The sequence below is a fragment of the Falco punctatus genome, assembly GCF_963210335.1.
Source record: "Falco punctatus genome assembly, chromosome: 8".
Lineage (NCBI taxonomy): Eukaryota > Metazoa > Chordata > Aves > Falconiformes > Falconidae > Falco > Falco punctatus.
This window is the reverse complement of record NC_137588.1, coordinates 64339005-64351825: the sequence shown is the minus strand read 5'-3', so window position 1 is coordinate 64351825 and position 12821 is coordinate 64339005. Positions and strand designations below refer to the sequence as shown.

The 12821-nt window shown below is 47.6% G+C and overlaps 1 protein-coding gene across 6 annotated transcripts in view; it reads left to right on the top strand.

The window, feature by feature from the left end:
• TCERG1 (transcription elongation regulator 1) overlaps positions 1 to 5500 on the top strand; it is a 34936-nt gene extending 29436 nt beyond the window's left edge. For all 6 annotated transcript variants that reach the window (XM_080400629.1, XM_080400628.1, XM_080400630.1 and 3 more), the window contains 5 exons: positions 290 to 472; positions 1628 to 1807; positions 2703 to 2786; positions 3032 to 3132; positions 4341 to 5500. In XM_080400629.1, the coding sequence (XP_080256755.1) occupies positions 290 to 472; positions 1628 to 1807; positions 2703 to 2786; positions 3032 to 3132; positions 4341 to 4542 (750 nt within the window). In that variant the 3' untranslated portion in view covers positions 4543 to 5500. The remainder of the gene's footprint in view (positions 1 to 289; positions 473 to 1627; positions 1808 to 2702; positions 2787 to 3031; positions 3133 to 4340) is intronic.
• The last annotated feature ends 7321 nt before the right edge of the window (positions 5501 to 12821 follow it).

Below are 12821 nucleotides of genomic sequence, written 5' to 3'. Positions count from 1 at the left end.
TTAGCCCAGTTTTACTGCTCTCCCCCTCTCCCCCTTGTATTTGGAGTTTGTCAGTGTACACAAACAATGTGCTCGTGAGGAATAGTTGTTCTGTGATCAGTGTTGTGAGCAAACATCTTTTCCCCCACGCAAAACCTGTTTTCTAATCCATAGATCTCAAATCACTTTTGAAGTATTCTGTTCCAAGGTGCCTTTAGTTTGGTAACCCTTTAATTTACTTACCTGTCTGATGAAAATATGAAAGGTGTTGTATTGTTCTTATTGAGAAAAATTTGTTCTTACATTTCAGAACTTAGATTCTGAAAAAGAAAAGGAGCTGGAAAGACAAGCTCGCATTGAGGCAAGTTTGCGTGAACGGGAAAGGGAAGTCCAGAAAGCTCGTTCGGAGCAAACCAAGGAAATTGATAGAGAACGTGAGCAGCACAAACGGGAAGAAGCTATACAAAACTTCAAAGCGCTTCTGTCTGACATGGTGAGATATGGACAGGCTTTCTCAGCTTCTCCGTGCGTTCTTCTTCCAATTATTGTACTACGTAACAGTTTTTTGGCATATGTGATTAAGTTTATGTAGCAATAGAATCCTGTTGTCTTCTCCCCACTGCCCTCCCCTCGCTGCTGGGAGTTCTGCATTGGTGGGAAGAGAATGCTTTGCCTTTGGCGTTCATGTTAAGGCATCTTGCCCAGGGAGTTAGTGGATAGCATTATTCCTGCTCTCTGTCTCTGGAGTCTCACGGGCGATGGCAGATTTTCGGTCACGCTACTGTAAATTTTGGTACGTCTGTTGGAAAACTATATAAAGTTGAGCATTAGGAAGAGTCCCCTTATTTGTGCGTTGTCTCTCCATGCTCCAAACGCAGCAACTTTGTCTTACCGTTTCTGTGCTTAGGTTGTGTGTTTACTTTGTTCTGCTGGTCAGGCTGATCGGTGAGAGAGCGTTTCCTGTATGGCCAATGTCCTATTAAGGGGACAGTATTAGCAAAATAAGTTTTCGCTTCTGTGTGTACTATGCCCTTGCTCCCTGGTGTAAGATATGAAATACAAATGTGTTACTAGTGCTCGGCTCCACGTTGCAGCAGTGAATTCTTTATAAGAGGGCAGGACTTAAGTGGCTCATCACTCTGGCCTGGTGGTATAGCTAGTAAAGAAAGCCACAGCTCCTTGAGGATGCTCTCTGGGCTAGAAGCACAGCACTGCAAAGTTCCTAGTGTTTCTTTGGAAATAATTATCTCTGAGGCTGCCTTTCCTGACCACTCACAGCTAATATAGTATGTTATGCATAGAAGAGCGCGCTGGATTTTTCTTTTTGAGAAAGTACTCAACCAAGTCAGTGGGGTATCTCCATCTGCATTTGAACTGATGCAAAGTAATTCCTTCTGCCGCTGCCTGTTTAATATTTGTGGGGAAGCTACTACAGTCTTTTTAACTTAAAAACAGCTTGGTTTTTGGTTGGTGGTTTGTTTTGGTTTTTTTTTTCAAGTTGAACCCTAACTTAAAACAAGAAAAATTATTAAAAAAACCTCACCAAAATAAACCACAACCAAACCCAAAAAAACAATACTAAGTAGTACATAAAAAGTATGAGTAAACTGTAGAAAAAATTATTTAAAAAAATCATCTTTTGGCTCAGGTGCGTTCTTCAGATGTGTCATGGTCCGATACCAGGAGGACTCTACGCAAAGATCATCGATGGGAATCTGGCTCCTTGCTAGAAAGAGAAGAGAAGGAGAAGCTCTTTAATGAACACATTGAAGCACTTACCAAAAAGAAGAGGGAACACTTTAGGCAACTTCTGGATGAAACTTCAGCAGTAAGAGTTGTATATATTCAAAGAGATTTGTCTTTTTCTGGTTTTCCATCAAACATTCTGATTTGTTTATTTTTATTTCCAGGGCCCCTTTGCTTCACTGCTGTCTTTTCTTCTTCATAACAAAATTTGTGCATTGAGTTTCCTTACCTGTTTATCTTGAGTGTTATTTTAGTTTAACATACAGTTAATTTGCATTTAAACTTCTAATCAGTGATCTTTTTATCTCCTGCAGGACGTTACTTGTCTTCAACACTGAATTATTTGATGCTCTTTATAATATGGCATCTTGCTCTTTCAGATATCTAGTGTGTTTGTCTTAATCTGTTTTGATGTTCTGCTTTATCTTGTGCTACTGAATCTGAACTTGTATTCTGTTTAATACTCTGGAAATCTATCATCTGCTTTGTGTATTGTGGGGTTTTAGTGAGTCTTGCTCTTTTTTAGTTACATGCCAATTTCAGTCAGCTTTCTTTTAACCCAAAAGATTTTACCTCATTTTTTTAATGCATTAGTTAAAAGTCCTCAGAATATTAGGCAGACTTTCGGTGTGCTAGACTAAGATGACAGACATGTAACTCTCAAGCAAGCTCTCTGCAGGTAATTTTAAACAACATATTCATATACGATACCAGAAAAAGACTTTGGGGTGTAAGTTATATTTGTGAGGATGTTGATCTGAAAATGCCATCTCAAAATAATAAAGAAAAGAAAATCAACTAATTAAAAAAGACAAACATAGTTGGGTTTTGATTATCTATACTACACTTAAAAACAGCAACAACTTTGTTAGCAGACTTGGGAGATAGTTAAAAGCTTCAGATGTAGTAATATTTACATTCTGTATTCTTAGAATCTAATTTTCTTTTAATTTAACTATTTTTGCTTCTTTTGAAAGATAACTTTAACATCAACATGGAAAGAAGTGAAAAAAATCATTAAAGAAGATCCAAGGTGCATTAAATTTTCTTCAAGTGACAGGGTAAGTGGTTTGCATCACTGTGGCTAACTGAGTATAGTGCAGGGTACAGAGGAGGGAAGGTAGGAGCTGCTGAAATGGTTTCCGCTTTATGTGAACAGTGGTATTACTGTTTGAATAAGATCTTTTTAAAAGTAAAAAGGTAAAAGATGAGGAAAAATGTCATTAACATGTAATTGTTGCTTAGGTTCAGTATGTTGGATACTTAATCTGCATTCAGTGTTTTAAGCTTACCTTTTTTATTTCAGAAAAAACAAAGGGAGTTTGAGGAATACATTAGAGACAAATACATTACTGCCAAAGCCGACTTCCGAACACTATTGAAAGAGACCAAATTTATAACATACAGGTGTGTACCATAATGTCAACAAGGGAGTCCTCTTTTTATTGTGCTTTTCCATGTTAATGGCAACAAACTGATGTATTTTTTTTTCCTATCATAAGTTGATGTCTGAGTTTTACACATTTATAACCTTTCATAACCTATCAAAAAAAAGAAGAAAAGTCTGCGGCAGCTGGAGACCTCTTTCTGCTTTGTTTTGACATTGCTGCTGCTGGCCAACAAGTAATGAAAATGAGACTAGCACAGGTGTGAGGTTCTTTTTGGCTTTGGGATGGTATTCTGTGAATACTACTTTGAGCTGTCAGGCATTAAATTTATTTTGTGGCGACAGCCATCTTTCATGTTTGTATTAGTCCTTGGTTTACACTCAGGAGGGATCAGTACTGGAATGAGGACTCTGTTTAAGGACTTTGGAGTAGACAGCAAAGAAATATTTGCTCTATTGAAATTTTATTTACAAAAATCATAATTTGCCTGGTTTCTGTGGGAGGGAGGATTTCGTTGAAAGGGTGTGCCTTGCAGGTGGATAGATTTACAAAGCAGTTGGCTGATACAGAGTCTTTGAGTATGGACCAAAACATGTTTCCTATCAGAAATGGGAGTTCACTTAAAAAAGAGAAAATGAAATTAAGGTCTTCAGAACCCAACGACCCAGATGGTTCCTTTGCTGTCAGCATTGTAGTGTGCTGGGTTTCTGGGTTGAGGTGGGGCTGCTGCCAGCGAGCTGAGTAGCAGTGCTCTAAGCTGGTGCTGTGGGCACAGTCGGTCAAGCTCGACTGTAGTGGAGACTTCTTCATCCAGATTCTGTGTTTGCTTCTTTCAGATCTGGTTTTGGGTTTTTGTCCCCTCTAGGTTTTAGCATTTGTATAGTTCGTGTAGTGCTGTACTAGGCTATGTCCACAGCCAGACACAAGCCTTTCGTGGTGCTTAATTAATGTAGCACAAATGTAGGCAACAAGCCTTTATTTCCTGTGCATAGAGTACTGTTGATGTGCCTAGTCCTGACCTAAAGCAGCATCTTTCTAGCTAAGAAGATACCCAGCTCTTTGTACCCTTTCCCTGCTTTGCCTTTCCGTTGACTCACCGGTGTTTCCTTATGGTGAGGGCAGCTCCTCTGAGGTCACAGCAGCCGCCGCTGGGAGCAGGGTGAGTTCCTGGTGTGTTCTGTGCATCCTGGACAGCTGTCGGGTGGTAATTCTTATGCTTGCTTTCAGATCCAAAAAGTTGATCCAGGAGTCAGATCAGCATCTGAAAGACGTAGAGAAGATACTACAAAACGACAAGCGGTATCTGGTACTTGACTGCGTACCAGAAGAGAGACGCAAACTCATAGTCTCCTATGTAGATGACCTGGACCGTCGAGGCCCACCTCCACCACCCACAGCTTCAGAGCCTACAAGACGAACAACAAAATAGTTATGAAATACTCTTAAGCCAAGGGTATCTGTTAAATCAAAAAGCTTGCATGAGCCATCTGTCAGGTTTATACATATACATTACCGTGAATATATTGCAAAACCATCTGAGGAGCAGAGGAAGAAGCAGCATTTGTGAACGTAAAATGGTCTCTGGGGGGGAAAAACCAACAACAAAAAAACCCACGCTAAAGGTATTTATGAATTTCTTTGGGACATGACTGACAAAATCCGAACATGTGGGCTGTGTTTGGTAACTTCAGATCTCAGAGCAATGCAGTATCTGTATATGAGGTGTGGATGTCTGATATTTGGAGACATTCTTCTCAGCAGTGTCATACATGTGAGTCTGAAGGATGATCACACTTGTGGTTTGAACTTGCACTACGTGTGTGCCACCAGCTTCCTAATGGTTACCCGCGGTCCCTGGCTGAGGAGGTGAAATGCTGTCCGATAGCTTAAATTATTGATTACTGAAGACAGTGTTCTGGAAACACAAGTCCCAGTCCTCTGCTTGCTTTCACCCTTGTAAATGGAACTAAATCCATTAAAGCCAGAGTTAGAACTGAGAGAGGAGAATTAGAACTAAGAGACCAAATTAAATTTGTTCACAGGTCTGCTTTGTTCCTTACCCTATCCATGAATTAGAAGCAAAATGAGGTTGCTCTGCCCAAGTGAAGATTTATCTGATAGTTTTTACTCAAAGTTGGAAACACTTGCTAAATAACAGTGGTTACTGGAGCAGAACAGGACGGTTGTATAAACACATTTTTATTTACGATAAAGTGATCTTTACATACTTCTGGATTAGACTGTGGATTTCCCCTCTGGGCAATTCTTGTAAACTATACTCCTGTTTTGAATGTTAAACTTGTGTTTCTAAAGTTTAATTTTGAAATGTTGGGATTGTTCAGTTTATGTATTTGAACTACAATAAACCAACCCTTTTTATATATGGATTGTACAGGCCTAATACCAATTTTTGTTGGATTTTGGTGGACTTGTGAATTTATGAGTAAAGCAAACAACTGAAGTCATACTGCCTAAATTCTTGGCTGTGTTTGGCAAAACAGCACCTGTGGCACTGCGCGATATTGCATTAAACTTCAGCAGCAGCATTCAGGTTGGCATACATCCAATAGGGTGCAAAGCAAAATGGTTTTCTGGTTTAATTCTTTAGTCCTTTGCTTAAATATTAGGTGGTAGGAGTGGCAGTGTCAAAAGTATTTCCTTCTCTCTCTTCTGTGTTTGGCATGGATCTCTTCCTCTGAGTTGGGGGCTGGGGAAAGATTGATTCTTCCGTGAGAAATTGTTTCCCAGCAATTGCTGTTTTGGTAGCCAGCCATTGGGACTTGCAGTCTGAGCACCAAGACAGAAGGTTGTTCACAAAGATCTGGACAGCTTGGGAGGGATTTTTGCTGCTAACATTTGAAACATTTCTCCCTAAGTTCAGGGCAAGCATCCCTCGTCTTCTCCCGATGCCCGCCTGCTCCATCAGCGTGGCGGTACCCCAGCCATCGGAAACCAGTGTCAGGTAATGCCATTGCTGGGTACTTAAAGTGGGATAAGGAGGATTGTAGCTTGCCTAAGGCCAAAAATGTGACACCCTGCGGGAAGTGTAGTTCCTGCCTGGAAAGAACAACAGTTACTGTACACCCACCGTGGGAGTGGGGGGGCTGCGGGGTGATTGGCCAGGGCTGAGGGGAACCCTGCCTGCCTCTGCTGTGCAGGGGTGGCAGAGCTGCCCACGGGTCTGCAGTCACTGTCAGAGCTGCCCACGGGTCTGCAGTCACTGTCAGACCTCGAGAAATCCCATCCTGTGGCTGCTGCTGATAAACTTGGGTTAGCAAGTCTAGACCCTCAGCGGTTTTAAGTTTTACAGAATTCTTCATGTTGTATTTGAATGTCGGATGTCTTAAGCAGATTGCCAGGTGTTTGTTCACTTCTAAGAACAGGAGTGAGGGGCACGAGGGGGACACGAGGAACTGGCGTGGGAACATGGTACAAGGGGAGCCAAGGACAAAACTCAGTTTGCTGCTTAACAGCAATTCAGGATAAAAAATCATTGGTTCACTGGGCTGCCCTGGGCCATGCGTGGGGAGGGTTTCACAGCCCACCCCCCCACCACGGGGGTCCCTCATTGCCCCTTTCAGGCCAAACTGCCACAGCTTCTCCCAAGGACCCTTTGCCAGGCCGGTGCTGATGGAGCTGCCTGGCCATGCCCCAGCCTTGGCCCAGTACCTGCCGCTGGCCATCATCCCCTGCTGGCTTGGGGTCCATGTTGTATTTTCCCTGCCTCTGTTATTGTCACCACTATTGTCGTCACTCTCAATTTCCTGGCTGTTTTTGCTGCCTTTCCTTAATCTTGCGCTCTTAACATATTTGTTTTAAAAGCCACTGTTGGTTCCTGTGCTTCTCTGGCAATCACAGTCTTGCCAGCCAGATCCCTGCTGGGCAAACAGAACAGCAGGAGTGTTTTTAATTTTTAATTTCTTTAAAATCTTTTTTTTTTTTTTTTGTATGAACAAACTAAGTCTACTAAGCCACAGCATGGGCAGGCTTTGGTAGTGAAGGGTCAGATGACTCCAGCAGACAGCAGTGATGCTAACAGACAGGTCAGCTTGTTTTGGTGCTCAGCTGCTAATAGTGCAGAGTCCTCTGAACCCCCTGGGCGCAGGGTGGGTGCAGGGGGGACCCCGCAGCAGCCCTTGCACCCAGCATGGCCTGTCTATGCCTGCCAGCTGTGCAGAGCCCTTGTGTCCCCTTGAGTGCCCTCTGGGCAATGATGCCGTGGCTGGGACACGGAAGGTGCCCAGAGTCAAGACGCTGGTGGTGGGGATTGTGGCGATGTGCCCGCTCGCTGTGAGAGCACCACATCGCCCTGCTCTGGCAGTAAATAAATATCTTTTCACTCAGCTTAGTGCATCCCTGGAGGAAGCCATGCATTTTTTATGGATGTTTTAAAATATGGTTAACTTGCTCACTAAATAAATAAGATTGCTATTAATTTTATCTTGTTTATGGAGACCAGATGTTCATTAACATTTATTTATCATCTTATTCTGTGGATAAAGCAATTATGCTTAACATACCGGGCCCCCCCAGTGCAGGGGGTGCTGCCATGGCAGCCGCAATGATGCAGCTGGAAGACACACTGGTGATGCATGACATGGTGGAGCTGGTCCCCTGGCCCTGCAGCACCTCGGGCATGGTCCCCTGTGTCCCCCAGAAGCAGATCCTTGTCTGTGGGATCCTTGTCCAGAGAGATGGTTGGGCATAACAGATGCTGATAACTTTTCTAGCACCTTTTTTGCCGCAGGCCTGCAGCTCCCCCAGTACATCCCTGCTGTCATGCTGCTGCTGTGGCTGAGCGCTCACATGGGCTGGCAGGGCAGGAATTAAAATTAAGCGAGCTTGGGAAAGGGAAAGAAACTCAGATTTTGAAAAGCCAGACTCCTTTTTGTGGGTTACAGAGCTGCAGTCTGTCACTGGCAGTAGTTTCAGTTTCCCGGGTTTCAGTTTCTTTCGGGGCCATGTTGCTGTTTCCAGCTGCTAAGCAGAGACCCAGCGCTGCTCTGCAGTTTGTTCTTTGGTTTCCTGCTTTGGGAGCTGGCGCTCAACCCAGGGCTTCCCAAGGGATCTCAGCCAGTCTTGTGATGAGCAATTGACGGGGCACCGTATCCCTGTTTCTTCCCCAGACAAGGGGCTGGCAGCACAGGGGATCCCTGGATGGCCGCTGCAGCTCCAGGGCTGCACCACCCACGCAGCCAATGCCGCCTGCACTCTCACCGCTCCTGTCCCAGCTGCTGGGGATGGTGCCAGCCGGTGCCCTGCCCTACAGCACAGTGCTGATGGCCCTAAGGGAGGCCAGGCCACCAGCTCTGTAACCCTGCTGTCCACCCACACCGCTCTCAGCTGCCCTGGGCCGTGATACACCATGGTAGGATGCCTGACTCCTGTTCTTGTTATCAACGGTAAGTAGGTATCAACTCTGCAGCGCTATTCCTTGTTGCTTTCTTCATGTTCGTTCCACAAGCTTTTGAAATAAGTTATTATTCCCATGTGTGAGGTGGCTGCTGCGTGAGTCAGTGCCTTCACAACAGCATTTCGCACTCGTACCCCACCAGAGCCAAGCTGTGCTCAAGTGCCATGTGGGAGCAAGCCAGGGAGTTGCAACAAAGTAATGGTGAGACAGGTCCTTCCAGAAAAGTGAGAAGAAAAGACTATTTATTATAAACCTTGTGATTTTATTTCGATGGCACAGCTCCCTGCGCTGCGGGAAGGTGGCTGTCACTGAGCAGTGGTTATGCCCAGTGGCTAACAACAGTCACAGGAGCCTAATTTTATCCCATTCCATCTTCGCTTGTGGGAGTGAATAAGGACTCCCAGTCTCAAATAATCTGTTTTAAATTTAATTTTGATATGCACTGGTTTTCTAATGATACTTCACGGATGTGCCATTGCTTCCTTGGTGCAGGCGTGCCGGCAGAGCGGGGTGCTAGGCTGCACGGAGCAGTGAGCGTGGCCGGGGGGACAGGTCTCGGCTCAGGCGCAGCCCCAAGCGGGCTCTGCAGCAGTGCAGGAGAGCCCTGGGTCAGGGAAGGGAGGATGGATTTGGTGGACTCTGACACAGGACCTTTGGAGTGCTGTCCCAAAGGACTTTAAGGACATGGGGGACTTTAGCTGCCATGAAGAGAGGCATATTTTAAAATGCTTGGAAATGAGAGCCGCGTGCTTTGGACATCCCCTGCCACCCCTTGTAACCCTGTCAACAGCAGCGCAGCCTCAGCTGTGACCAGTCCGTTCCACAAGCTGGCTCGGCAGTGCTATACATGTTTTCCACAGAGGTAAGAACAAACGTGGCTTTTTTAAATGTCAAAAGCTTTGGTGGAAATTGCGAAGAGCTATCTGAGTATCCGGGAGTCACCCAGAGGCTCTTTGGAAGAAACTGCTCATGGAGCCGCCCCAGCTGCCCCACACTGATACGCACAGTACACCGAGGAATAAATCCAAGGCTCGGATCCGTGCACATTCTAGTAAATTAAGGTCACGCAGTTAATGCGAAGGTAAATGAGTGTCTGTTTGAATAACATTTCCTTGACAGTATAATCCATGCCCTGCAGCTTCTAATTAGGTGCCGCTGTTTAAATTCATCATCAAGAACAACAGAGAATTAGCACCCAACTGCAGAGGAACTGACAGGTCCTTTTAATGCGTTATCAAATAATGAGATTTGTCCTGCTGAAGAGGGTGAGCTGCTGGATGCTCCCTGTGACTTACTATCAACCACAGCCCTCCCACGGTCACCCCACGTGCCCTCTCCTGCCCCGTACAGCAGGTTGGGCCAGCACAGCATGGCACAGGCAGCGTGGGGCTCTCCTTTGCCGTGCCACACGTGGTGCACCAGCCCTTTGCACGGGGCAGGGCAGGCAGTGCGGTGGGAGCCACTGACCTGCGGCTCACCCAGGCAAGCTGTTCTGCATCAGATCCTGCTTTAGGCTTATTGTAAAGCCGACTCAGCTATCAGCAGTGATTTCAAAGGGAAAACAAAAACAGATTCTTCCTGAAAAGCACTGCAGGAGCTGCTGTTCCCTGTGCCAGGCAGTGGAGGGTGAGCCCTGGCCTCAGTCCCTGTGATGGGTCGGAGGCATCGGCACAGGGTCCAGGCAGGGAGAAGGGCTCAGCCCCCACCTCGTACCACTGACCTGTCAGCTTCAGCTGAAACGCTGCTCAGGGCCAGGAGGATGCTAGGATCAGTAAATATATATGTATTTACTAAGCCTGTGTGAGGAGCTAAAGCTGTGTTTGGTTTCCATGAGATACGGTGTTTGATCAGGCTGCTGAGAGTAAGGGCTCAACAGCTCACCCAGAGCAGCTGGCTTACGGGCACAAATGCCCCCGTGGTCCTGCAAGTGCCGTGCGAAGGGGAGCCCTGCGCCCATTAGCTGGTGCCCATGGCTTCGGCAGAGGGACCCTGGGGAGATGGAAGTGCTCACTGCTGGCCTTGCGCAGCCGAGCCAGCCCGAGCCAGGAGTCTTGATGGGGTCTGACTCGTCCCCCAGGCACTGCCACCACCGAGGAGGGTCCAGCAGCTCCTTTTTCAGAGGCTGGGCTGCAGGGCAAGAGTAATAGCCCTCGTCACGCCACACAGCCCTGTTATTGGAGATATTTAGTGCTGAGCCTGGGCTACGGGGCTCGTATCTGGGATGTGATAATGTTGCTCCCTGCACGAGTGAGCAGGACATCGTCTGTGGACTGTCAGCTGGCAGGCTGCCCCTGAGACATAGTGCAGCATTGCGCACCCAGCACCAACACTGCTTGCACAGCACGCACGCTGCCCCTCAACAGCATCCCTAAGGACCTCAAATGCCCCTCTACAGATGCAGGAAGTGTTCACGATTGCGGCTGGATGGATTTCTGCATGTGAGCATCAAGGGCCAGCTGAAGTACCAACCACACTGGGTGACTGGTTCACCAACTGAGGTAAGGCTCGCTGCAGCAGGTGAGTATACCAGTTCCCAGCCTGGTTGTGGGCATCTCCCTTCCTCAGTGCCTCTCAGGGTCCCTGTTAGTTCTGCCTTGCTGCTGCATGCTGAAAGTGACCTGAAGGGACTTATAAAAGAAAGCAATACCTTAATGCTACGCACCCTACTGCATTTGGTTAAGCTAAGAAAAAGGAATTAATGCAACAAGTTGTGAGATGGCAGCTGACCCACCAGGAAGCCCCCTGGGATGAAGCACAGGCATGGCCAGTCATGGTGGCTCCTCCCCCATCAGCATGGCATCGGCACTGGCCCTGGCATGCACTTGACTACCTCCCTTCACCCCAGCGTCTTCAGGAACTACTGTGCCCTGCCACCAGGTAACATGGGGTGTGTGCAGAAGTGAGGCAAACGGCACCTTCCCCTCATGGGAAAGGCCCCCCACACCGCCAGGCTGTGAGTGGGGGGGAACAGAAACCACCTGCGACAGACGGGTACCAGGCTGAGCATCCCTCCTTCGGGGCGGGCACCCTGCAGTTTGTAGCCATTGCTGCTGGGCCAGCGCGGTGCAGGATGCTGTTGGACAGTGTGGCTTCCAAAAGCAGCTGTTCCTCCCGGCTGGGGCTGGTGACGGTCACTCTGGCACAGCTGTCAGTTCCCTGTGCCAGCAGCACTAGCCCTCCCCACACACAAATGCGTCCTCAGTGGGATGGGGTCATGTGTGACCAAGCCATGGGAATGTCTGCCTTCCGCAAGTCCTTAAACCACTGGCCAAGCAGGGCACATCCCACTTTCTGCACCCTCCCACACCCACCCGCAGCGGATGCGGGACCGGTGGGACATCTGCTCCACCCCGCTGCAGCCCCTGCACCAAGGACTGACCCTCGCCAGGCTGCGCCAAGCTGCGGGGGGAGGCTCTGTCCCAGATATTCCACTGCCCTGACATCCTGTACCCTCAGCAGGGATGCAGGACCCCTGGGATCTCTGGGGCGCCCCCCAGCCCCCCTTCATCAGCACAGCCCTGACAGCCAACCTCTGACCAGGGGCCTGCAGACACGGTCTGGGTGCCGCAGAGCTACCGCCCAGCATGGAGAGGCACAAGCAGCGATGCCACACAAAGACACATTTGGGACAACTTTACTTCTGATGCTAGAGTGCAGGCTTTCTTTACAGGAACCAAAAAAGAACATTTACTTTTTTTAAATGGTTCATTTACTCTTGCTGGTTTTTTTTACCATTTCATTTTTTTTTTAAAAAAAAAGGTACTCCTGAAAGCCATCGCTTGTAATAAATATTTAAGCCAGTGCACTTCGTTTTTTCCCTTGTGGTCACTCCCCTGAAGGCAGCAAGCTCTCCTTGCTGCTGCCCTGCGCCGGTGCACGAGGTGGGGAAGGTGGGCAGGGGCTTCGCCTGCCTGGGGCACGGTTGGGGGTCCTCGCTGCTGTGCAGCTCCTGGTTTTCCACGCGGTCCCTGTGCTCCTTGGGTAAGTGGCAGTTAGTCTCCCTTGCCGGGTGCCAGAGCTGGGAGGCCGTGGTGGGACACGCTGGGGATCCTCATGGTGCCTCGCGGAGAGCCTGGCCCAAAGGGCACTTTGCCCTGCGAGAGGCGTGAAAACATCCCTGCAGCGGGGCAGGTACTGGTGGGATGCCTGTGGCCCCAGCGGAAGGGATGCACGGCAGGGCCACTCTTACAGAGCCACTTCTAAAGTGACAGTGTTGAATTTTTTTAATTGACTTTATTAATTTGCTTTTTGTTGCAGGAGCAGTTTTTAGATTGACTGAAAATTCAGTGGGTTTA